General features: G+C 37.0%; 1 protein-coding gene across 7 annotated transcripts in view; it reads right to left on the bottom strand.

The window, feature by feature from the left end:
• Window positions 1-27479, bottom strand: part of crfb1 (cytokine receptor family member b1) — a 37917-nt gene that overhangs the window by 3089 nt on the left and 7349 nt on the right. The window contains exons 2-10 of one of the 7 annotated variants that reach the window (XM_056464824.1): window positions 26371-26484; window positions 25708-25804; window positions 25459-25579; window positions 18725-18891; window positions 18448-18605; window positions 15527-15686; window positions 13670-13794; window positions 9030-9200; window positions 5744-6414 (exon numbers count right to left, since the gene is read on the bottom strand). In XM_056464824.1, the coding sequence (XP_056320799.1) occupies window positions 5744-6414; window positions 9030-9200; window positions 13670-13794; window positions 15527-15686; window positions 18448-18605; window positions 18725-18891; window positions 25459-25579; window positions 25708-25762 (1628 nt within the window). In that variant the 5' untranslated portion in view covers window positions 25763-25804; window positions 26371-26484. Of the gene's footprint in view, window positions 1-1932; window positions 6415-9029; window positions 9201-13669; window positions 13795-15526; window positions 15687-18447; window positions 18606-18724; window positions 18892-25458; window positions 25580-25707; window positions 25805-26370; window positions 26527-27479 lie in introns of those variants that run through there. The other 6 variants (XM_056464822.1, XM_056464825.1, XM_056464821.1 and 3 more) reach the window with 6 other exon arrangements.

The raw sequence follows: 27479 nt of genomic DNA, 5'->3' as shown, positions 1-27479 counted from the left end.
TACTTTATTTTTTCTTGTCTATGGGGATTAGAAAAATCAGTCCTGTGATTCCTGTCCAATCAAATCATACATAGATGGTCAATCGCATCATAACGAACTACCTCAAGACATTCCAAAACTGTTTGGAAGCATTAAAAGTGTGCAAGAAGATGTCCAAAATATTTACACACATTGACCCAGAAACGCATGTTTAGATGCATGTCATTGATGAAAAGATGACGGGTGTTTACTGTATGATGACTAACACGGCCTTAAACATCCAGCAGGCACAAGATGTCAACATGACGTCAGATTGTCAGATTTTGTTTGTAAATGAAAATCGGGTTGACGTCAGAGCTCAACGTCAATGTCCAACGTCCTACCTAAAACCAACCAAATATTAACGTCTGATGATGTTACAGCTTGACGTTGTGTGTATGTCACCACTATGACGTCTATCAGACATCGGATTTTGGTTGCCATAACTGACGAATAAATGCAAGTATTTGACGTTAATAGGATGTTGGTTTAAGATGTTGGCTCAACGTTGGATTTTGGTCATTTTCTAACACAACCTAAAATCAACCAAATATCAACGTCATTTGACGTCATTATTGGACATCAAAATAACGTTGTCCTTAGATGCTGACTAGACATTGAATTTTAGTCACCTGACATCACAACCTAAATCTAACCTAATATTAACGTTTTATGATGTTGTGTGCATGCTGGGCAATAACTAGATGCAGAATGTTACGTTAACACACATCCACAAACTACATGTAAACGCATCACCTTTTCCCAGAGTAATACTCGCTACTCTTGAGTACTTTTGAAAGGTCGGCTTTTTACTCATACTTTGAGTAGTATTTGCAGCAGATACTTTTACTCTACTTGCACTACATTTTTAGGCAAGTAATGCTACTTTTACTTTTTTCAGTACTCTTTCCACCACTGATCAGCACTCGAGAAGTCTTCTAGTCCTGTCCTGAGCCTGGAGGACAGAGAAATAAGAGGTCTCCTGTATGTGGATGATCTGCTGCTGCTGTCTCCTCATGAAGAGTGTCTTCACCACAGCCTCTCTATCCTGGATGAGTTCAGCACAGGCTAGGCATTGCCCATTAACATGCAGAAGTCCAAGGTCATGATCTTTAGTGGAAAAACCTTGTCTGGCTGACAAAAAAAGATCATCATCATCGTTTTCATCAGCTTATTCGGGGCCGAGTCGCGGGGGCAGCAGTCTTAGGAGAGAACTCCAGACTTCACTCTCCCCAGACACTTCCTCCAGCTCCTCCAGGGGAATCCCGAGGTGTTCCCAGGCCAGCTGAGAGACATAGTCCCTCCGGCGTGCCCGGGGTCTTCCCTGTGGCCTCCTCCAGGTGGGACATGCCTGGAACACCTCCCTAGGTAGGCGTCCAGGAGGCATCCGACACAGATGCCTGAGCCACCTCAGCTGACTTCTCTCGATGTGGAGGAGCAGCGGCTCTTCTCCGAGCTCCTCCCGGGTGACAGAGCTCCTCACCCTATCTATAAGGGTGTGCCCTGCCACCCTGCGGAGGAAACTCATTTCAGCTGCTTGTATCCAAGATCTTGTCTTTTAGGTCATGACCCAAAGCTCATGACCATAAAAAGATACACTTTTAAAATTAGAGGAACAACTCTTGACCACGTCACCTCTTATAGTTACTTGGGTCTGACAATCTCAGCTTCTGGGCAGTCAAGCTTTAAGAGCACTGACCACTAAGGCACGCAGGGCTTTTTATAATATTAAAATAACACTCTTTAAATTTAACCCGCACTTTAAACTGGCTGAAAATCTTTGTCACCATTGTAAAGCTAGTCCTGCTATATGGCTGTGAACTCTGGGGACCCACATTTAAACTAATTATGAATCCTGGTAAAAAAGACCAGTTGAAATCTTTCCTCTGGAATTTTGTAAAAATACCCTTGAAGTTGTCAAGGTTTTTATCAGTTTATTTTTTGACCGTTTATAGATAATGTAGAAAAGTAGGAGATTCCATAATAATGACATAGGGTGCTTTCACACCTATCACAGCAATCATTTGTTCTGGCATTTAAGTGGCACTGAAATAAGTCACCAAACTTTAGTAGCCATTATTAGTTGTTAAATATTTACACTCTGCTGAGCCTGATGTTGTTTTTCTGCTGCTGGAGCCTCTGTGTGTTCTGAAAAAGTTCTGTCAGTGACATTGCTGGTTATCTGTCTTTGGTATCGGTGTGACTTCAGGAGTACATGAGCTCCACCAGTATGTATTGGTGCATCCCTAGTAGAAATGTTACAAATTGCAAAAATATCTCTATACAATGTATTGGCAAAATTCCAACAGGGTTGCATCATAAAGGTATAAATGTTATGATTTTCTTCACATTCAGCTATCAGTTAAAGAACAGCACGGGAACAATCACACCGAGTAAGCATCTAAATGTAAATTTGGCCAAAAATCTTTTTTTTGACAGATACAGTGCTTCCGGAAAGTATTCAGAGCGCTTTAGTTTTTCCAAATTTTTTTTTACATTACAGCCTTTTTCTAAATGGATTAAATTCATTTATTTCCTAAACATTCTACACACAATACCCCATAATGACAATGTGAAAAAGATTTTTTGAAAATTGTTGCAGATGTATTAAAAATAAAAAAACCTGAAAAATCGCATGTAGATAAGTATTCACAACCTTTGTTGATGCACCTTTGGCAGCAATTCCAGCCTCAAGTCTTTTTGAATATGATGCCACAAGCTTGGCACACCTGTCTTTGGGAATTTTTGCCCATTCCTCTTTGCAGTACCTCTCAAGGTCTATCAGGTTTGATGGGAAGCGACGGTGTCCAGCCACATTTCCGATCTCTCCAGAGATATTCAATAGGATTTAGGTCTGGGCTCTGGCTGGGCCACTCAAGGACATTGACCGAGTTGTTGTGAAGCCACTCCATTGATATTTTGGCGGTGTGCTTTGGATCATTGTCCTGCTGGAAAATGAACCGTCACCCCAGTCTGAGGTCAAGTGCACTCTGAAGCAGGTTTTCATTCAGGATGTCTCTGTACATTGCTGCATTCACCTTTCCCTCTATCCTGACTAGTCTTCCAGTTCCTGCTGCTGAAAAACATCTCCACAGCATGATGCTGCCACCACCACGCTTCACCATTTTTCTGTAACCTTCTCCAGCCTTGTGCCTTGAGACAATCCTGTCTCGGAGGTCTACAGACAATTCCTTTGGCTTCATGCTTGGTTTGTGCTTTGACATGCACTGTCAACCCTGGGACCGTATATAGACAGGTGTGTGCCTTTTCAAATCATGTCCAATCAACTGAACACACCACAGGTGAACTCCAATTAAGTTGCTGAAACATCTCAAGAATGATCAGTGGAAACAGAATGTAGCTGAGCTCAATTTAGAGCTTCAGCAAAGGCCGTGAATACTTCTGTACGTGTGATTTTTCAGCTTTTTAATTTTTTTAATAAATTTGCAACAATTTCAAAAACTCTTATTTCATATTGTCATTATGGGGGATTGAATTGAGGAAATAAATGAATTTAATCCATTTTGGAATAACAATAAAAAAATGTGGAAAAGTGAAGCGCTATGAATACTTTCCGGATGCACTGTAAGTAAGATTATTCTTCGCCAATCTTTTACAATATATTAGTATTTTCTCATTTGATGCTATGCTTAAATAAGCATTGTACCACACAGCAGAGATTCACTAATGTGGCAGCAGATGCACTTGCTACTCTTTAAGCTGTTAAGCTGTCTCATAGACTGACTCGTCCACCAGCTTCTCATTGAAGGTGGCCAGTCTCCCCACAATGTACATTTAGCTTCTGAGTTTTCAGAAAACACAGCCCCCTAAATTAATGCATTGGCAGTGTTCCCAGTTTCAGCATCTGTCATCTTAAAATTCTAATTATTTTACACATTGATCAACAAAAACCTACACTGTAAAACCCGAAAAGTTAAGGTAACTCAAACCATTTGAGGAAACCGATTGCAACAAACAATTTAAGATCAAAAACAAATCGTAAAGAGTACTGTGAACTTAATCCATTTGCGTGAACGAAGCAATTTGAGCACAGTAAAACCCAATAAATGAAGAGAACTCAAATCAACTGAGTAATGGCCCGTTTCCACTGAGTGGTACGGTTCGGTTTGATACGCTTTTATGGCCGTTTCCACTGTCAAAAAGTGTACCGAACCGAACCGTACCGTACCACTTTTCCGGCACCCTTTCGAAAGGTTACCAAACACGAGAAAGTGTACCAAAAGGTGGAGCCACACGCGCAGCTGAACGCTATTGGTTTACAGAGATACGCCATTCGCTTAAGCAACAAGCCAGAATGAAAACAAAAAACCCGCCATGTTTGAAAAACACAGCGAGAGATTATAGCGGAATTATAAATGCATATAATAACGAGCCATGGTCGATCCGGGCTCAAACAAACCTTGTTGTTGTCTTGATGAACAGCCACAACGCCAAGAAGAGCAGATTTACCCTGTGCCGCGTAGTTTTTTACGAGCCAGTCTGAGGCGTGAGCGGTTTCGCTTTCTTGCTAGCGCTCGCGCGTCTAACATTATATCTGAAATAACAAACTTCTTGAGCTGATGATAATAACCTGCGCTTGATTATTGACGTGCTTTTGAAACCCGATCCTGTCAGACACTGACAAACGCGAGAGTGAAGCGTGAAGAAACAAAGGAGAAGCCGGAAAAAAGGAGAACATTATTTTTAAGCAAACATGAACAAAATGCCATGTATAACTATTATCTTCACATTTTGGACCAATATAAACCGGGAATGACGGAATTACTGTCTAACAGAGGCTACATGTGCTGCTGAAGATTACAGACACAGATGAGAGGTTTTCACTGACTGTGGGCTATATTTTGTGTTTTTGAACCTAAATACGGACGAAATGTCTGCTGTTTTGTAGTTCTTCTGTAGTTGGGAACATATCGGAGACTGTAAGGGGCTGTATGTGTTTATATATGTTCATTTATTTAGTTAATATAATTACAGACGTTACAGTAGGCTGGTTCGCACTGTCATTGATCTGCAGTTATAATTAACTCATGTTCATAGAAAAGTTAGTAATAAACATTTCTACACAAGTATTTATGTGTAAAGCATCTGTTTTGTGAGAAGAGCTTATCATATGATATGTGAGTGACCCCTACAGCTTTACTGTAGACATTTCCTTGAGCGCGACTAAAACTTTGTGTCATACACCACGCCCACCAAAAGGGTACCCTTATTAGTGGAAACGCAAGACTGATAAAGGTGACCCGTACCAAACCGAACCGTACCGTACCATATCAAACCAGTCAGTAGAAATGAGCCATAAAAGTACGAGTACTGGAGAGTACTCCATAAGAGTACTGGAAACTAAATTCATTTGAGTTGAAGTAATGAGGTATTTAATTAACTCATTACTTTCAAAACTAAGTTCAAATCTCTTTTCAAATGAGTAGAATTAACCTTCAGTAAATTTTGAGTTAACGACACTCAATTCATTTGAAAAAGTGGACTCTTGGGTTTTACAGTGTACAATACATTTACTCTAATGAAATTGTAAGCTCTACTATTCTGGGATTGTGGCACTAAACAAACTTATAACAATTATAATCAAAGTTATAAAAAAAAAAACAAAGTTCTTATGATCTTAATTATAACAAAGCCATTGGCAACTTCAAGTTCGCCTGAATTTCGAACATGTTCCAAGTCTTTAAATAAATATTGTTGTCTTTACCGTGTTATATAGCTTGTGTCACAATTTGTCTCCTCTAATAAGGCTCTATTTTGCTCATGTATATCTCCTATATGGGTCGCCATATATCCAGACGATGTGTCAGGCTTGGTTTTTATATTCTGAGCCGAAGAGCACACGTGAATGAGATCATTTTGGCAGTCCGAATGAATCAGATCATCTGTTTCCATGTCTGTCTTTATGGGTATAGATATCTTGTTAGATACAGGTAAGAGCTCTTCTGTCCGTTTGTCTGTTTTTAAAATCAATTTAGATAGCAGAGGTTTACACACATCTTCCTTATCCAAGTCATCTTCTGGTCCAAAAGTCCTCAAAGTGACTGAAAATAGGTTGATGTTCCCTGAGGTATTTGCTGAACCCTTCTTATTTCCCTCGGTTTTTAACTCAGTATTTTTCACTTCAAGATGTTCATGTCCCTCTTCGAAGACCTCTGATAATAATTCCTTTTCACTCTTCACTTCATCATATTGGGTCTTTTTCATGGCTGCTTCCTTTGTGTAGCAGACCCTTGAACTCGTAGAAAATGGCAAACCTGAAACTGTATCCTCCTCTGTACTATTATTTTTCCAACCAATGTTGTCAATTTCACAACTCATGTAGACACATTTGACTTCGTCTTCATCATTACAGTCTTCCTCATCCTCAGTGTCTTCCTGTGAGAAAAAAACAAAACAAAGCAAAAAACAAGTATGTAAAATACAAGGATGGAATGGATCCAGTTCCAGTATTTGTAATTATTAAAAAAAGAAGTGGAGCAGCTAACTGTATACTTGGTAATTGCACTAAACAGAATGTCCAGTTTCCAAGATGATACATCAAGATGAACACAGCAGAGTACTACTGGATCTGCGGAGTGGGATTATTACGCCACACTCATCCATTAAGCTGGAATGGTATATGCACTAGAGTTAAACTAATATAGGAAGTGATAATAACTGATTGGTTAAAGAGAAAGAAAACATACAAAGACCCCAGAATAACAAATCATCGAGTTATAAGACAATATACAACTGATTTAGAAGTTTGCATAGATGCAATTGGCCAACTTGGAGAAATACCAGATAAGATTACTGCAAGAAATAAACTAAAAGAAGCACTCAAGTCTGTTATTGTAAATAACTGCAATGAAAATTTTTGAATGGATTAACTACATCTATTACAACCAACACAGATTTATAATTTACACAAATGATGCTTTAAGTATGATGGCTTGGCAGAACAAACAGGCCCTGAACTGGTTAATAGCAGAGAATTTGAATTATTTAAATGAGATAGCCCCTTGAGATGATCTCAGGGTTCTTACACCTTTTCCAACTTCAAATTTCAGCACTTTTCAAGCACTTTCAATATGCATTTTTATGCTTTTCCAGCACCTAACAACCACGTAAAATTACGTTTATATATACTGTATGAACTTTCACTATTGTTCACCCAAAAATGCTATCAAAAAAAAAGTTCAGTTATTGGATTTGTTTGGTCTCTTTCTACCTAAAGTTTATACCTAAAAAAAAAATGAGCTAATAGATTTAGTTTTTTTGTGCAGTACTAAAATTTCATGACCAGCCGTTGATGATATTTCATGTGCATTGGCATTTTAGGTGCAAAGATGCATTCAGGGTGAATAAATATGTCAAAACAATGTGAATTTGAATTGTGTTCATTTGAATTATTATCAATTGTAAGTTAATAAAACTGATTATTATATGCCATTTAAAAATGTTTTGAATTTGAATTTCTTAACTAAAAGATAAGGTTACAGTATAGGTCAGAATCAGCTCTTTATCCCTCAAAACACTGAAAGCTTAAGTAAGTTTAATTAACCTATGAGATGTAATTCAATTAAATATATGAAATTTCTGGTTTTGAATTATAGAATATTGAAATTGATGTTCTGAATTTCTTCATCTTAAAAACTTGAAAAAAAATCTGAAGTTTGAAAACACATCTACAAGAATCTGACTTAAAAATTAAGCTGTCTTAAATTTCAGATGTTCAATATTCAGGTTAAAAAAATTCAAATAAAAAAAATTATGGCATGTATTATTCAGTTTTATGAACTTACAGTTGTTAATTTAAATTAATAACAATTTAAATTCAGACTGTTTTGGCATATTATGAGCTCCATAAATACACACATGCGGTGAACATTTTGCAGTGAAAACTGGTCGCACGGCAACAATTTATGCACTCAAATTCAAGCAGGTTCAAGCACTTCGTCCAAAATCCAAGCACTTTTCTAACTTTGAAAACACTATATTAAAAATCAAGCATTTTCCAGGATTTTCAGCACCCGTAAGAACCCTGCATTTTGAAGGGGTCCAGGACCCCAGGGAAGTGCAGGGTCTGTATAATGTTTGAATCCGATTGTTGCACCTACATTCCAAATAACACTGCCCCAGGGGGATCTTTCACTTAAGGCATGCGGAAACTGGAATATCTCAGAGAAGAGGTAAAAGAAAACTCTGGATAGGACAAAACCGTTTTTGACTGGTTTGCTTTCATATTTGGATCATGGGGCTATTGTGGAAAAAGGAATGTTTTGTTTAGTATTATTTTTGTATCTTTTTCTTCTCATGAAACAATTGTATTTGTATTGCTTAAGGTGATATATTAACCAAACTTCTTCTCGAGTGTGATTCAAGCTTATTCGTTGCAAACAGCATGTAATGATATCACACACTTTTATGATCTATTTATTTACTTATGCATTATAATAAATAAATAAGTTATTAAGCTTTTACTTTAAGGCTTATTTTACAAAATACATTTGCATAAAATTTGGTTTAAGATGGGTAAAGGAGGATGTCTCAAGTATTTTTCACAAACATGGAGACACATGTTTGTGTCTCCAATCTTGTGATGAGCAACTGGAGGGGTTTGCACTTTTGCAACAGTGAGCTCCCTCCCTCTCTTGCAGTAAGGGCATGAGCAGCTCATAAGAACTGCTTTAACATGCTGGACTCCCAGACATACAGTAGAGTAATCGTGGCCATCCTCTGGTGTCAGCAAACCATAGATACAGTTCTTCAGATGCATGATGGCTTTGAGGTGCACCTTATTTTCTCCTTTGATTACAGAGTGGTTGCACCAATGGAACTGTACTCACCAATTTTATAGGCATTTCATTGACCTTTTTTTTACATATAGTGATTGGTTATCTAAAGGATTTCCCAATTTGTTATTAACAACAAAACTTTGAACAACTGAAGAGGAATTCTGTTGTCATATTGTAACTGTTAAATATTATATAGATTTAAACTAAACAAACCTTGAGGACACTGTCTTCATATTCCTTTTCTTCTGAATCCTCCTTCACTTTCAGTTGACTGTTGTTTTTGGTAGTATCATAGGATGAATGAATTAACTGAACCTCAGTTAATAACACACTTTCAGACAACGTCTGTTCTGGAATCAGATAGGTGGCTGGAACAATGTTACTCTAAATGATGGAGAAAAACAAAACAGAGGGTTAGACAAATATCATATGACAGGATGAGACGAACTAATGACTCTTGCTCCATCTCTAATAGTCAAAGCATTAAGGCGCACTCACACTATGCCATCCGAACCTTGCCCAGGCGCATTTCCCGGTTTGTTTGAGAAGTGTGAGTGCTCTGAATCGGGCTCAAAGCACACCTGAACCCAAAACTGAAGATGAGACTTTTAAGAGACTGCTTCATATGGATTTAATAATCATTCTTACTGTTCAATGAACGTAAACTGTTGTAGATTATTAAAGACTCAAACCGTTCACTGCCCGACAGCTGCACCTTTAGCAAACACAACTCAATAGACTAAAATGATATAAAGAAATCTCCACTGTGCTGAGCGAGAGCGCTTCTTACTGAACAGGGCATCCTCGATGATACAAGTTTGCTCATGCGCGAATGCAATGTGAGTGCGGGCCGTCAGGGGAGACGGGAGGGGGAACAAGGATGCTTCGGCCCGGTTCAAGGCAAAGGTACATAGTGTAAGTACGCCCTTATTCTCATTCTCTAGTGTAGTCTTTGGGCTCTCCAGCTGGTGACTGTGACAGTCAAGGGTCTTTAATGCAACACTTATGCAACATTTAAGGAAAACGTAAAATCCTCGATTGTGTTTCACTCATAAAAACCCTTAAATAACATTTAAAGGTTATTTTATGCAACACCCATAAATTCAATAGAAACATAAAAGTGATCTAAAGCAAAAATAACTTTGGTGTTTTATGCAATTATATTGTTGAATGACCAGTACTGTATCTTCTTTCTTTTTTGTGGTGTGTATTCTACATTCATCTGAGATCACAAAACTAGTGAAATGGGCATCTCAAATCCTCTTTAGCTGACCCAGGCAAACTCAGCCTTTGCCTTTCACCCGCTCCAAAGCCCCAGCTAGTGTGCTAATGTGTTTGTTCCTTCAGTAACTCGAACATTTCTGCTGGTATGAACTTTCTGAAATACTCCAGGGGTGTGTGAAAGTTGTCTGGAGGTGTGGCACTTGGCCATTTGAATGTGCACTCGGGGGTTTCAACTTTTTCCAAGAAAAAGTTTTGTTACCCTTGCTGGTTGCATCTTGATGGCCAGAGTTTATGTTAGGCTGTGCAGCTTCTGAATCTAGATCACTTGATCTGCTAAAGTCTAAATCAGATCCACTTGATTCATCATCTTCCATGTCTTTCCTCCTTAAAGTGTAATCAGGGTCATCAATATCAAAGTGACTGTCACATCCCTCATACTCACGGTCATCTCTGTGGATAAACTATAGTGCATTCTGAACATTAAATTGTTTCCTGAATCTTGTATTTGGTAATTCCACAGAGTAGGCTATAGCTATCTCGTACACTGTAACAAATGGTCGGTTCCACACAATTCCTTCATGTTGTCACAACACAAATCATTAAAGTTAACTTAATAGTTTTTATTAATTTAAATAGATTGAACATGAATCAATCAGGGTAAATCATAAAATCAGGGTAAAAACATAAAAAATAATTATTACATATGGATGTTTATTAGAAGGATAGCCTATATAATGTTATATTTAAATACATATTCGGAGGCATTTGCTCACACTGACCTGACAATGGAAAAGTGGTTGTTCCTTGTGCCACCTGGTGCATATTGCATGAAGCGAATTTTTTTTTTTTTTAACGGATAAGGCGGCCTGAAAAATTGCAGAATACTACATGAAGAAATGCACTTTCTCAGTAGCCATATATGTGTTTATTTTTCTTACTATGCCTTCTGAGAACTGGTTTACATCTAAGTTGACCAGGTTCTGGCACCTTTGAACAAGTATGCCAGCCCAGGACATTTGTAATACACACCACAAATCTTCTGCATTTCTTGCTTTTGCCTCAGAAACAGCATTTCTGATGTTAGCCTACAGGTATCTATTGGGTTTATGTCCGAAGGTTGGGCTGGCCACTAATCTTGTTGGTCTGAAACCAAGATACTGCCCGCTTACTGGTGTGTACACCCTTTTATGAATTATTAGATTTTATAATCTATTATATTATGTATGCCAAAACAAGGATGTTATAAAATACGTTGTTACTGAGTATTTTCCAACAAAAATCTCATGGTTTTATTTTATGAGTGGTGTGTTGCCTTGCCATTAGTGGAGAGACCATGAAGCCAATCACAGTCAGTCAGTGAGTAAATAAATAGCCTATAATGAAACAAAATGCTTGGGTCTATGTGTGTCGCTAGACATATGATTTAATACAGTAACGTGCAATTTCTTTGGTTCGTTTGTGTCCATCTTGATCATTCTGTGATGATGCGACAGTGCATTTCATCTGCATGATTCTGATTTCACTTTCTTTGTCCCATGGGACTGGGCGGGCTGTTTGATTCGGAGGCATTTGCTCACACTGACCTGACAATGGAAAAGTGGTTGTTCCTTGTGCCACCTGGTGCATATTGCATGAAGCGCAAAAAATTTTTTTTAATTGATAAAGGCAGCCTGAAAAATTGCAGAATACTACATGAAGAAATGCGCTTTCTCAGTAGCCATATATGTATTTATTTTTCTTACTATGCCTTCTGAGAACTGGTTTACATCTAAGTTGACCAGGTTCAGGCACCTTTGAACAAGCCCAGGACATTTGTAATACACACCACAATTCTTCTGCATTTCTTGCTTTTGCCTCAGAAACAGTATTTCTGATGTTAGCCTACAAGTATCTATTGGGTTTAGGTCCAAAGGTTGGGCTGGCCACTAATCTTGTTGGTCTGAAACCAAGATACTGCCCGCTTACTGGTGTGTTTGGGATTGTTGTCTTGTTGAACCATCGATTTCAAGGGCATTTTCTCTACGGCATAAGGCAACATGACCTCTTTAAGTATTCACGTATCAATAAATATCCATGATCTCTGGAATGCAAAAAATAGAGCCAACAACATGCTTGCAGAACCATACAATAAAGCTTGTGCCACCATGTTTCACTGTCGTCACAGTGTACTGTGGCTTGAATTCAGTGTCTTGGGGCAGCAGATAGTTTGTTAGAGACACTGCTATTTTTTTAACAGCCTATGTGTCTTTTTTTCACTGTAAGTTAAGTTATAATACATGTACGTTTCTTCATGTTTGATTTAGAATGGAATGTTCCCATTCAGTGTGCATTGAAATAAGTTATTATTTGGATTTTGAGCTTTATTCATTTTTTTTCAACACACTGCTATTATTTATTACTGCTATTATTATTACAACAGACACATGGTTTCCCCTACATTCATTCATCCATGGCAGGCATGGCTACATTGCAGCTTCTCATTCAAAAAATGTAATTTTTTTTAATAGCGGGTGATAATCGCACCAAAACGTATTAAAGGGTAAGTGAATTATAACCGTGTGAACTTTTCTGTAACCGACCGTAGTAGTGCTGTGCATCGTTTGTTTAACCTTTTAAGGTGACGTGCTGACTGACTGACTGACTGACAGGTGTGTGTGATGCGTGAGGCCAGCAAACACGACGTATAGCTGTTTCACTTTACTTCAGGACGCATTAATTACACTCTGTAGGTCTATTGGAGACATTCATAAATATTCCTAGCAAATCTAATAAATGTTGGAGACATACTCGTTACATAATAGCACTTCAGCAGCGTTTATTTGAGAGCGCACAAGAAGAGCTGCGCTCAGTGTTGCCAAATGATGCTGACTGTTTCCAGCCCAAAAACTGTCGTTGATCACAAGCGTTTATACACTGTTCTAAGCATATGTATGCGAAGAACGAGGGCTATGGCATCTCTTTGGGAGATCAAAACAGGTTTATGAGGGCAGACCGGGGCTGGCAGGCACGCCGTTGCAAAACCGCCCAAATTTTCACCACCCGCCTATGTCACTTTTTATCCGCAAAAATAAATTCGAAACCGCCCAATCTGGCAACACTGTCTGCGCTTGAGCAGCGCGTATTTGAGTGCGTGCAAGAAGCTTTGTGCACGAGCAGAGGAAATCGGCGTGCAAGCAAAGAGATTCGCATGCTGTAGGCTATTACATAAATGCGATCTCGACTCGTAATACTGCGCTCACGACATTTGTCATTGAAATAGCGCCACAGGTAGTTAGTATATCAGTGTAAAAAAAGGCCTGCCACCACAGCTGGAAAAAATCCTAGAGGAAACACTTAGACAGATACCAAAAACCCTAAACATGTCACAATAAATGGGACAGGCTGAAAACCTACTGCTTGATTACATAAAAAAATCAACAGAAATGTAAAATACAATAAATACATTCTAAATCTGCTAAAACAAAAAGGCAGCTAATCACTAATGGGATGAGTAAACCTTTTCTCTTCCAGAGCATTAAACCGTTACGTTAAATGTTTTGTTTAATTGTATTAATTAATGATTGTAAATGAAAATGTATGACACAATTAAACACGACATTTTCTGCAATTGAATGTAGACGGGGTCTTACCAGTGATTTGAGAGGAGGGTTCTTGGGCTTGCATAGAAATCCTGTGTAAGCCAGAATCCATGCCAACATCATCACACATGAACCTGACAATGTCGCTCCTAGTGACCAGCTCATTAAATATAACACTGGAGAGATAGAAATACACAAAATAATCCTAAATATTATACATTACATTTAGACATTTTAACAGATGTCTGCAATGAGAACAAATCATTATAATATGTTTAGTATGTCAATTTTTATGAGTGGCTCAACACCCTTAGCCACTGTGAGTACACTAAGTTACTGTAAGTCGAACAGGATACCGTGTGACTGGAATATTGAAGGTATACAGGTCGCAACTGGTGACTCTGTGATATTTATTGTATTTTGAATAATTCTCTACACTTTGCTGTGTTGTAGAGTTAATAGAAATCAGCATCATCGAATGAATGGATATCAATTAATTCCTTTATGGGATCATTTTCAGGTTTCCACTATTATAGCAAATAGCAAAAGCCATTTGAAAGGCCTATAATGTGGCTAGTTTGATGGAGATAAAGAATCAGAGTGGATATTTAGCAATTGTTTGCTAGATGTAACAATTAATTGTGTCTGATCTGCATCTATTTGTTACATCAAGAGTGTCCATGGATCTGACAATTATATTTATTCTTATTTTATGCCACTTTTGCAAAAGTCTGTAAACTTATAAGATCTACCTATAGGCTTATGTTTTTTTTTTGTTTGTTTGTTTTTTGCAAATCAGACGAATTCAAATGGCAGAAAGGTCACTGTATTGAAAAAATAAAGGGGGAAATTAAATATTAGGCAGTTATTCAATACTATTAAAGCCAACAGATGCTATCATTGTCTTAATTGATGAACACACACACAGGTCCATTAAAATCTTAAATTTAGCCCAGGGTTTTATGACCCTTTAAGGTGGTATATTTGTAAAAATTTTGAACGTATTTTAAGTGTTGAACTTATAATTGAGCTTAAAGAAAGAGGAAAATGTTGCATTGTCAGTAAGTTGAAAAATCCAAGTGTTGCAAGTATTACAAATATTAGAAAAACTGCAAACAACAGAATTTTTGAAGAATTGCCACCAAGTAATAATACAAAAAATGTGGCAAAGTGCTTGAAAATGTCTTTCTAAAAGTCTTTCTGAATTCGAGGATTCTTCTCTTTCCATTAAAAAAACAACACACACATATATTTAGCCCCCTTTTGATTTTTTTGTGATCATGATTTGGTATCACATGGGAATTCACACAAAATTGTTCCAACACACACACACATCCCATGTGCTCTTCACGTGTGGTTTCGTGTTTCACATGCGATTTTCACATGAGAACTTTCAAGTGTGCAATTTTACTTGTGCATGTGGTCACATGTGAAATTCATGTGACATTTCTGTAAGGGTTGTAATATCCCCACACGATTAGCTATTGATTTAATGCTAAATAAACCAAACTTCATAGTAAAGTTTGGGTTTCTGTGGTAAAATTCATTATTTTCATAGAAAGGTATTTCTCCGTAGCATCAACTACATGGAAACAATCAATTTACCATATGAACCATGTAGTGCCCTTAATGCTGGGTCATGATCACCTTGACTGAATTTGTTTGACACACTAACTTGTGCTTATTTGTAAAAATGCTCTCTACAAATAACATTATTGCTTTGTATATATATATCCTGTACATGGTTTATATATTCCTGAAAATGCAGTGATTTGACAAAGCAAGGGTCAGTGCTGGTTAACAGCGTTACATTATTTAATATATAAATTTAAAACACACATAAGTTTACACAAAGTCAAATTTTTATGTAGCAATAAAATAGTAACAGAAAAAAAAGTATTTTCTTACCTCTTTGTGCCTCCTCTTTACTAGTGTATTCACATTGCCAAGCAGAAGGTTGAGTGTTTTGGTTGGAATTGATTTGTGGAAGTACTCTAACGCAGTACTGAACACCAGGCTGAAGATTCTCCAGGACATACTGTTTACTTGGTATGGAGATCTGTCTGACCTAAATTTTCAAAAAGACAGCAATAAAAGCGTCTGCTAATTGTAAATGTAAAACACATTTAGCTGAAGTGACTTTACAAGTACAACGTGTGGAAACTTCAGAACTAACATGATTGAACTGCTAAATTATCAAGAAAACCCTGTTTTTTGGAATTAGTTAGCAATTTTTGGAACTATTTTGAGCAAGAGCAATTTTAAGTGGTCTCAACCAACTTTAAGCCACTCTCACAAAACCAGTAAAACAGTATATAAAGTAGTTTGTACAGATGGCACAAAACTACCACTACCTGGGCTAACATAGAGATGCGTGTGCTTTTCTTACTCTGCTCAGCTGAGTTCCCTATTTGGCGAACCCTACAGAGTTCCTCCGAGGCCCCCAGCATCTGACTCAGTGGAGGAGTCGGGTGCCTGACCCATTACGTTGTTGGCATGCCCGCTCGATCAGCCTGCTTTCTGGGTAAACGTGCCTGCAATGCGCAATCCCCACTGGCGATCCCATAAGCCACGGTTTAGTTCTCCCCTCTCCTGGCAGGCCCGCGTCTTCCCTCCCTGCTAACCATCCATCATATGTGTTCTCCCCCTTCTCAGGGTTAGTCCATATGTCTTCTTGCCACCAGGTCTCCCCATTTGGGCAGCTGATGGCCTCCGTAGAGTCCTCCTCATTCGGGACTGGCATGCTTTCTCAAAGTACTGTTGTATTTTAAAATTCCTAGAAATTACCTAGGTGTATTTTTTTACGACTCAACAGAAAACATAAATAAGCGCTTCACAGGTAAGTAAGGTATATTAGGGCCAGGGGGCACGTTGGATCCTGGCAAACCTCTCACCAGCAACGTGGTAAGGTTCAATCACTGTGGTGTTTTCTATACATTTCACCATAGTGGAAGTTTTTCCACATAACATTGAAGTTCCCCTTCCGCTGGGGAACGAAGTGGTTACTACGTAACCCTCATTCCTCGAGGGGGGAACGGAAATGCTATGTTCCTTCACCACAGCGGTTGTGCCTTAGCTGACAGCTGTAGTTCGGTTCTTCAGATAGAAAAGATACTTAGCGTTGCGTGGCTGGCATTTTTATACACAAATGATTGTAATTGCTGCCAGCTGTGTACTCTGACGCTGACTATTCATTGGCATTTCATTGGCCTGTTTTATTACTCTTTCAGATGATTGGCTTTCTGGCGAAATCCCCATAGTGGAAGTTTTTCCACATAGCATTTCCGTTTCCCTCCTCGGGAAATGAGGGTTAGATAGTAACGGTTTCGTTTTCCATTTTTACTGCATATTTGCCATATAAAATATATCATTAAATAGGCTGCTGGTGATGCTTGAGAGACTGGTAACAATAGATGAAAAACAATTGACTGAGTTACCGCCTGTCTTACACAGCTGACCAAAAAAACTTGGAAAAACTGTTGCAGAATGTTAACAATGGATAAAGTTCAGTCAGAAGCACATTCACATAATAAACGGAGTATGCAAAGTGGGAGAGAAACCTCACTGAAAAGCCATTCACAAAGCTCTAATAAACAAAATAATAATAATAAGGAAAGCAAAAATGAGGGTTATGGGTCACGAATTGAGAATTTTGAATTTAAAATTAAGATTGCATTGAGAGTTTAAAAAAATATACAAAAGTCTAACGCCTTGAATGTGTCCTGTATTCGAGTTTTAATTAGGGTTTCAAATCTTGCTACTCTTAAATTGATAAATACATTAAGTTCAGAGAAGTTCTCATCAAATTCTGTCTGAACTTTTGTATTCTCTCATAGGTATATTTGCATTCTTCTAAGATAAAATGGTTTTAATTACTTTAATAAACGTTGTTACAATGCAACTCTTCCATAATTATTATTAAGATTCATTTAACTTTAAATGTAACCCATCCAGGGGTTACACACAAAGCAGTGAGCTCATACCCAGAGGATGTGTTCATTCGGGGGGTTGGTGTTATAAGTTTAACAAAACTTATAAATTCAATTGAATTAATTTTATTACCCCTCTGAACTGTTATGCACCCCTTTCCTTTTTTTGACTTTTTTTTAATCCATGTCATAAATTCTAGGGCTAAGGCTTCTAAAACATCAAAATTTACCAGTCTGATAGTCAAATGACGATTGTTTGCACTGCAGTTGCCACAGTAATCAATATACAGTCATTTGTTAACTCAAAAATGAAAATTCTATCATCATTTATCACCTTTAACTTGTTCCAAAAATTGTTTTCATGTTGACTCAAAAGGAGCTATTTTGATGACTGTTTGGTAACTGATTTCCAACATTCTTCAAAATATCTTATTTTGTGTTACACAGACAAAAAAAAGGAAAACAGATTTAGAACAGGGTACGTAAATCATTTTTACCAACATTTTCATTTTTGCTTGAACTATCTCTTCAAGAACAGTGTTGTATATTACTTTACTAGTAAGAAATTAAGCTTTTAAGTTGTGAAATGTTTACTGACTAAGTCATGTTTCCATTTTTGTCCTGCAACTGTACATTTGTATGGGATAGTACTTTTCATTCATTTTGTATGAAAAACATTGAAACATATACATTTATACTTTTGTCCAAAATATTGTTTTCCTTGTCTTTTGTTTTTTTTTTTTTTCTGTTCTAGGTTGAAATACTGTAAGGTAATATGAGGCACATAATAATCATAAATTGCCTTTCACAGACAAGAGAAGGTTTAATTAAAAGAGTTAAAGAGTAAAAAGACTTCAATTAAATCATATACTCTGTATGAACTTTCTACAAGATCCTTACCTCATTGTTTCCATGTTTCTTCCAACTTATACTGAAGGACACAGAATTATAAAACTGGCGCAGTTGATCTTTTTTCCTTGATTCATTGGGTAGAGAGATGCTGATATTCAAACAGTCTCCACAGCCAGACAAAAATATAACTGGTGGACCTATGATTGCTAAACAAAGCATCATAAAATACATTTTTTAAATACTTATAAAATCAAGAAACCCATTAACATACAAAATGCATGAACACACAAACTGTACTGAACTGAACTGATTTTCAAACACTTACTGTCTTCATATGGTGTTAATCTTTTTTCAATTACTGATGAATTCATATTGTCAAGTGATGCCCAAATGAAGAAAGTGCAGGGTGTATAGATGTCTTCACATGCTTCAGAGACATCCATAGTTGTATTTCTGATGTTCAAATGCTCTGTTTGCTTTCTGTCTCCACATCTATGAAAGAACATACATATTCTTAAAAAAAATGGCAAAATAGGAAAAAATTTAAGATCTTATGTGTTTGACATTTTGTAAAATCCCAAATAAAATAAGATAAATATGAACAAACCACAGACACGGGATGATTTTTAAGCATTGCCCAGGATGCAACCATATATTCATTAATTATATGTGTTTTGTGTGTGTAAAAGCAAACAAAAGGTCCAGAGTTCATTTCAAGTGTGCTATTTGCATTTGGAATCTGTTAGTCAACTCTCAAGATGAGATCCAAAGAGCTGTCACTATCAGTCAAGCAAGCCATCATTAGGCTGAAAAAACAAAACCAAACACATTATAGAGATAGCATTAATAAAAACATTAGGCATGGCCGAAACAACTGTTTGGAACAATCTTAAAAAGAAAGAACGCACCATTGAGCTCAGCAACACCAAAAGACCTGGAAGACCATGGGAAACAACTATGGTGGAGGACCAAAAAATTATTTCCCTGGTGATGAAACACCCTTCACAACAGTTGGCCAAATCAAGAACACTCTTTAGAAGGTAGGTGTGTGCGTGTCAGAATCAACAATCAAGATAATCCTACACCAGAGTAAATACAGAGAGTTCACCACAAGATGTAAAACATTGGAGAGCCTCAAAAACAGGAAGACCAGATTAGAGTTCTTAAAATGCCTTCACAGTTCTGGTAAAACCTCCTATGGACAGAAAAGATCCACATCAACTTGTACCAGAGTGATGGGAAGAGAAGAGTATGGAGAAGAAAAGGAACTGCTCATGATCCTAAGCAGTGAAGCATGGTGGTGGTAGTGACATGGCGTGGGCATGTATGGTACTGGTTCTCTTGTATTTATTGATGATGAATTCTGGTTAAGCCAAATGCTTCAGAACTCATTGGACCGTGCCTCACAGAGCAGATGGAGAATGACCCGAAGCATACTGCAAAACCAACCATAGAGTTTTTGAAGGGAAAGAAGTGGAAAGTTATGCAATGGCCAAGTCAATCACCTGACCTGAATCCGATTAAGCTTGCATTTCACTTGCTGAAGACAAAACGGAAGGGAAAATGCCCCAGGAACAAGAAGGAACTGAAAACAGTTGCAGTAGAGGCCTGGCAGAGCACCACCAGGAATAAAACCCAGCGTTTGGTTTTGCGTTCCAGGCTTCAAGGTGTAAAGGATTTGCAACAAAGTATTAAAAAATGAAAGTTTGATTTATCATTATTATTCTGCTCATTTGGACCCTTAAGTGGGAGGCACATATGCAAACTGTTGTAATTCACCTGATTGTAAATAGCCTGAAATTAAAGCTGACAGTCTTCTGTTAAAGCACATCTTGTTCGTTTCATTTCAAATCGATTGTGTTGGTGTACAGAGCCAAAAATGTTAGAATTGCGTCAATGTCTAAATATTTATGGACCTATGCAACAATACAGACTTCTCACAGTTCAGTTTAGTTTTGGTTTTAGGGTCACAGCTTTATAATTCGGTATATTTGTAAAAAAAACAATAGTATAATCAAATATAACATTGCATATTATATAAAAAGTTCACTGTGTAAATTAAATAAAGGTTAACCGTTATTGTGCTATAAAGCTATTCAGTCATAAGCAGAGAGTGATTTCACTGTCTTTTGTTGTTTGGTTAATATTAAGAAAAACTTAAATAAGATGTACAGATAATATGTTTGTTACTTTAAGAGAATCCACAGATGCAGCACAATGAAAAGTTTCAGACAGCATAACTTTTCCAGCGTTTAAATTCTAAGGCATAACTAACTTAAACACTTGTCACATTGGACACACTTAATTATATACTTACCATTGGGAAGCAAGTGTTACTTTGCATGTCGTAACTTTAAATTACCTGTTCAGATGAGCACTTTTTACACCTTCCACACATGTCCTCTTTGCACTTTCAGGTTCAATATTTAAATACTAAAAGCTTAATGTAATTTAAAACCTGTCAGGCTTTTAAATAATCATGCTGTCTGTGTTTAGTTGAAATCCTAGATATATACACTAGATTGATGATAATCATTACCACCATCATCATCATTAATATTATTATTAAAGTAGGATTTTTTTCATTCCTTCATAAACAATAACTATTAAATTTAATTTCTTAATAAATAGCCGCATTATTTATTTATATATGATATTAGAATACGTGCTAGCTTTTATAAGTGATTTTATGTTTTAAAATAGAATATAGAATGTTCTCAATAATATTTGTAAAGGAAACAGGCTCTGTATGTGCCATTTACATATATTTCAATTAATATGAAAAGCGAGTGCATGTTTTTACTAAAAATAATATTGGATATTTTTTTAAATGCATGTGCGTGTAAAACAATATAATCTGCACAAAGAAATGATGGGGTTCTTCAAGACGTTACCACCCTGTTCAGAGCATCATTATGGGCGTTTTACGTTATAACCTACGAGGTTCAAATGATGGATCTGCGACAGAGAAACGACAGGTTTTGGGAAACACTCATCACTACATCATTCGTTTCCCAAACAATGCATCGTACTATGATAGTTCAGCTGCGAGTTACGTCGTTGTTTAGGAAAACGCACCCCTGGATGGCCAGTCCTCCACTGCACCTTAGTCCCACATTCATTTCAAAAGAGCGCTACCTTGCTAACACATTCCTTCCAATAGACACCAATAGCGTAGGTGACAGCTAATGTAAATATCTATAAGTTGAAATGATGTCAAAATGCAGATGTTAATACATGATCACTGGCCTTTGAATGCTTGCATTCTAGCCCAATACAAAAGGAACCAACAACAAAAATATGATTTACATGTAGCGTAGGTGACAGCTAATGTAAATATCTATAAGTTGAAATGATGTCAAAATGCAGATGTTAATACATGATCACTGGCCTTTGAATGCTTGCATTCTAGCCCAATACAAAAGGAACCAACAACAAAAATATGATTTACATGTAGCGTAGGTGACAGCTAATGTAAATATCTATAAGTTGAAATGATGTCAAAATGCAGATGTTAATACATGATCACTGGCCTTTGAATGCTTGCATTCTAGCCCAATACTAAAGAAGCCAACAACAAAAATATGATTTACATGTAGCGTAGGTGACAGCTAATGTAAATATCTATAAGTTGAAATGATGTCAAAATGCAGATGTTAATACATGATCACTGGCCTTTGAATGCTTGTATTCTAGCCCAATACTAAAGCCAACAACAAAAATATGATTTACATGTAGGGTGTTTGTTCTTTGTGTATGGGAGACTCTTACACATTCTCTCTTTTCATGTATGTGTTCCGCTCATGAAATTTGAGACGTTAATAAAATATCATGTTATTACAGAGCATCAGATTTGCTGCACATCCACTGATGTGAAATGTGCTGCCCTCCCCATCAATGCTGCACTGCAAAAAATAATTTTTTTACTTAGGTTTTTTCGTCCCAAATATCTAAATTCTTAAATCAAGAAGAATTTTCTAGACAAGCAAAACACATTGTCTTGTTTTAAGAAATAATATGCCAAAATGAAGTGAGTTTTTACTTAAAACAAGCAAAAAAATAATAATAATCTACCAATGGGGTAAGAAAAATAAACTTATGTCAAAAGAAAAAACAAGATTATTTTGCTTACCCCATGGGCAGATTATTTAGCTTGTTTTAAGGAAAAACTCACTTAATATTGGCATATTATTTCTGAAAACAAGACAATATGTTTTGCTTACCTAGAAAAAGCTTCTTTATCTAAGAACAGGGGCGTTGCTAGACATAAAGCTCTACTGGGGCACGTGCCCCCGCCCCCACCCCCTCAAAAAAAAAATAAATAAATAAAATAAATAAATAAATAAATAAATATATATATATATATATATATATATATATATATATATATATATATATATATATATATATATATATATATATATATATATATATATATACATATATATAAAATCGCACAGGAATATCAGTATATTAATATAGGCTTTGCTAAAAGGCTGGTCAAATGTCTTTTTTTACAGAAGCTAACAGACGCACAAGCTGCGACCACGGTGATGAGTCAACAATCGCATATATTTTGACTTATTTAAAGTAGGATATAGGCTATAGCATATAATAATTTTGTGTAAAGAAGTGTATAAAAAATGTAGCCAATATATATAACGTCCCTGCTATGTAGCGCATATATAGCCTATATTGTAACCCTTTCAATAGATAGACCTCATCAATGACATATTAAGCATGGACATTTAAAGGAAAAGTTATGCTTTGCGCTGTGAGATGCATCCATGACTTTACACATTTAAGTAATAATCAAGTGTGCGCAGGTTATGTACCTTATGGAGTCACTCTCTTAATATTGGATATTGAAGAAGCATAAAATGCTGTTATGAAACAAACTCTCTTATTAGTTGTGTAGAATTGTTATGAAAGTACCTCCACTGACACATTTAAATAATGAACATTATAGCCAAAGTAATATTTTAAAAGTTGAGAATAGGGTAAAATTTTTAAAATTAGTGATGGTTTTTAAGATTCTAAAGAAAATGGTCCCAAAATATTTTCTTAATTATTACGTTTTAGTTAGTGAGGTACATTGTCATTCTACAAGAGCACGTAGCAGGGATATTTATCCATATAGATTTAAGAGTGAATCAGGTAGAAATTCTTTTTTGTGTACTAGCTCTGCTGTTTGGAATGTTTTGCCCACGATTTTTAAAGAGATGCAAATTGAGAGTGATTTTAAAAGGGAAATTAAAAAGTGGTTGTTTTATAGTTGATGTTGAGGATTTTATTGTGCTGAGTTGCTGAGCTGATGATGTTTGCATTCCATTTATGATTTGCTCGTTAATTTAAAAATATCGAGGACCACAATGGAAATAAGCCTGTGGCTTTTTTGTGTACTTTATCCTCGACAGTTTTTGAAATAATGTATGAATTGGTCTAACTGGACTTGTTTGTATATTTTTGTTAGAATTGTCAAATAAAATCAATCAATCAATCAATCAATATCTGCTGGTGCTGCTATTAATACGCAGATCTCGGTTATGCTGGTGCAGCCGTTAATACACGGTTCAGGTAATCAAAAAGCCAGCTCGCCTACATGATGTTTAATTATGGGTGGGTCGCAGGTGGATAAGTTCAATCATTGGTTATGCAGACCACTTTGACTAAAATATCAAATAGTTTAAACGCTTTGATTAAACTAAAGCGAAACTTATTCATCAATGGATGTTTGTCATAAAGAGTGATAATATAGGCTGCTCTTTTATTTTTGATCATGCAGTTAACAAAGATTCAATATTCGAAACTGAATATTTCACTTTTATTTTATTTATATTACGATTGTATTTAACAGACAGTTTGTGTTTTGGCCGCGGCAAATAGCGGACCCTGAGGCACATCGCTTCACTTCAGTTTATTAGTTATTCTTGTTTATTTTGTAAATAACTGACCCACAAAAACTAAGATACAAATTATACAAAACAAAATTCGTTCAAAGAATATTTTTCTTCCGACGAAAATATATAGAATTAATATATATTTTTGTGCGTCTCCATCCGCTACACTGTGCAGTGTTTGTTTCGCTCCACGGGAAAAAAGGATTTAATTAATGCTCCCGTAATCGCTGCTACACAAACCCCTGTGATATATTAGCTACATATTTTTATAAATGTCTTTACACAAAATTACTGTATGCTAAAGCCTATAGCCTACTTTAAATAAGTCAAAATATGCGATTGTTGACTCATCACCGTGGTCGCAGCATGCGCGTCTGTTAGCTTCTGTAAAAAAAGACATTTGACCAGCCTTTTAGCAAAGCCTATATTAATATACTGATATTCCTGTGAAAGTTTGACACTGTACATTAAACTGAGGAGAGTTTAACTACTTCACAACACTCAGTCACCTGAACTCAGCGCGAGGGAGAAGGAGAAAAGTGCAGCGTAATTAGGTTTATAAAGTCTTACCTCCCTGACTCGTCATCCCTCCTTTTTGCTTCATACAAAAAAATCTATCAGGAGGCATGCTTAGTAAGATCACCATCATATTGTTTAAACTTTAGTTTTGTCCACTTGCAACACAAATAAAGCTGTTATGCTGGTTTTACAATGCATGAGCGGCGCGTAACAAGCAGGTAGCCGTCTTTTTTGGCGCGCATGTTTACTACCGGGACTCTCAGAGCAGCGCCTGCAAGAGGCGCGCCTGTTCTTTGCGCACACGCGGAGATGCGTCAGATTGCTTTTTGGTTAAACACATTGCTTTCACCAGCGTTGGTTCGGTTGCACTTAGAGAATAACGTCTTTATTTCGGAATTACCACTCTTAATAAATACACTTGCATATGAAGTAAATCTTATCTCAAAGCATTTACTGGGGCACTGGAGATTTTTACTGGGGCACGTGCCCCAGTGAATTGGGTCTAGCGACGCCCCTGTCTAAGAATGTTTGGATATTTCAACTAGAGAGTCGAAAAATCTAAGCAAGAACAGCATGGAAACATAAAATAAACATTCAATAATTGCTTTCAGATTTGTTTTTTGTCATTTTAGAATCTTACCTTTGTTTTAAATTGAAAACGGTCTGTGGAGGAGAATTTATCCCAGAATTCCAGTGTAAAATGTGTCTGAAGTTGTGCGACCATATTGTAAAGTTGACAGGAGCAGGGATTGCATAGATCACTAGGAGAAAATCATAAACACAAGTGTCACTTACACATATTACATACTTGTTCTGTTTCTTTGACTTTTTATTATAATATTTAATTTTGGTTGCACCCCCAAATCCACCTAACCCGCCAAGATCATACCTGTAAAGTAAAGATGAATGAGAAAAAGACGGCCAGCGTATGATGATGTCTTCATTTTGATAACCAATCATATTTCACAAACAAAAGCAGCGTCACACTGAAATAAAAACAAAAAATGAAGATCACTATTTGAAGACCACTGTCATGAGGACGGGAATGCAAAGTGTAATAGAAAAGAAGAGATAAATAAATGTACCAATATGTCTAAATTAGCTACATGCAGGAGCGCCGCTGGAAAGTTAGGAAGATTCTAAGGGCCTATACATTTAGAGGGGCCCAAGAGACATTACCAAAGGCCCGTGCCAATTCCCTACCCCCCCTCTTTACTTTAAGCCACGTTACTAACCCCCCTTTACTTTCAGCCGAGATACCCCCTCGCTCTTTACTTTCGGCCCTGATGCCAATACAGAGCAACCTTCCCAACCCCCCCCCCCCCCCCCTTTTCAATATCAGCTTGGCCCATGGTGGCCAGCGGCGCCCCTGGCTATATGTATATTTGATCTCATTCCAGTAAAATTACTTTTATTATTTTTAATTTGATCAACTCTTCTTTATCTTTAGGCTACGCTCCAAAACCCTTTCAAGCAGGTGGTTATTTAGCCACATAAAATATAAAAAATACAACTTGAGAAAGAAAAAAAGATTAGAAAAAGATGTGTCTACCTACTTATGTTGCTTTCTACAGATGAACAATGTTGTTGAAGAGTTTCAGTCAGATTTCAGGACTCACTATCACAGAAGCTGCATTAGTGAAAATCACTATCATACATCCTGCCCCTAGGAGACATTATTAGACCTCATGGGATTAGCTTTCACTGCTATGCAGATTATATTTACCTATATATTTTAACAAAGCATGAAAAGATATAAGTCTAAGCTAACGGGTTATGTTAACGTAGAAAAATACTGGATGACCAACAATTTTCTTCTATAGACTGATTTGATGCGGCCGCCATTTTTTAAAGCGAGGGCTGAGGTGGGAAGAAACCCAGAAGTATCGTTGGGAGTTACATAGGAACGTTGTGTACTAGGCTGTATATCTTATAAGTGATGATAAAGGGACACAAATTTATAATTTCACCGCCTTCCGAGTGACCCGAAGGTCCGTTCTGAATGAATGGTGAAAATAAGAAGAATATCAGAGCTCATTTTCAGCTAAGTTAAGGGATATGGCTCTAGTTAGCTAACATTTTCTTTGAAGATACAAGATGTGCAGCACCTGAAACTTTGGATACAGGAAGCCTGTGCTGGCATTTCTCCTGCGGTGTTGCTATCAGTGTGTGAAGAGTGGAGGAAGAGGGTTGCTTTGACAATCCAACACAATGGGCAGCACATTGAACACATTTTATAAGTGGTCAGAAACTTGTAAATAACTCATGAAAGAATTTTACGTTAAAACCAAGCGACAACCTCCCGCTCTCCCTCAGGAAGCCAATATGGAAGTAACTAAAACTGCAATTCATCAAAATTCCGCTAGTCCTGGCTCCATAATAGAGCAAATTGCAATTGAGCCCACTGTTAGAATGGCCAACTTTACAGCAGAAAAAAAGGTGTTTACAGCCTGGTACAAAGAACTATTTTGGTTCATATAGCTATTATTACCCTCCATGACAACTGTGAGGGGGGTGAATTTTTTTAAAACTCATCAATTTCCTTTATATTAGGTTATATTAAGTTTGCATAATTAAGGGCGTGGCCACTTGAGTGACAGCTAGGTCTCGCTGGTCGCCGTCACTTCACCTCACCTGAATCCGGCAGATTAGCCACTGATC

The sequence above is a fragment of the Danio aesculapii genome, chromosome 9 (genome assembly GCF_903798145.1).
Source record: "Danio aesculapii chromosome 9, fDanAes4.1, whole genome shotgun sequence".
Classification (NCBI taxonomy): Eukaryota; Metazoa; Chordata; class Actinopteri; order Cypriniformes; family Danionidae; genus Danio; species Danio aesculapii.
Note: the sequence above shows the minus strand (reverse complement) of the source record. Positions and strands in the feature narration are given on the sequence as shown.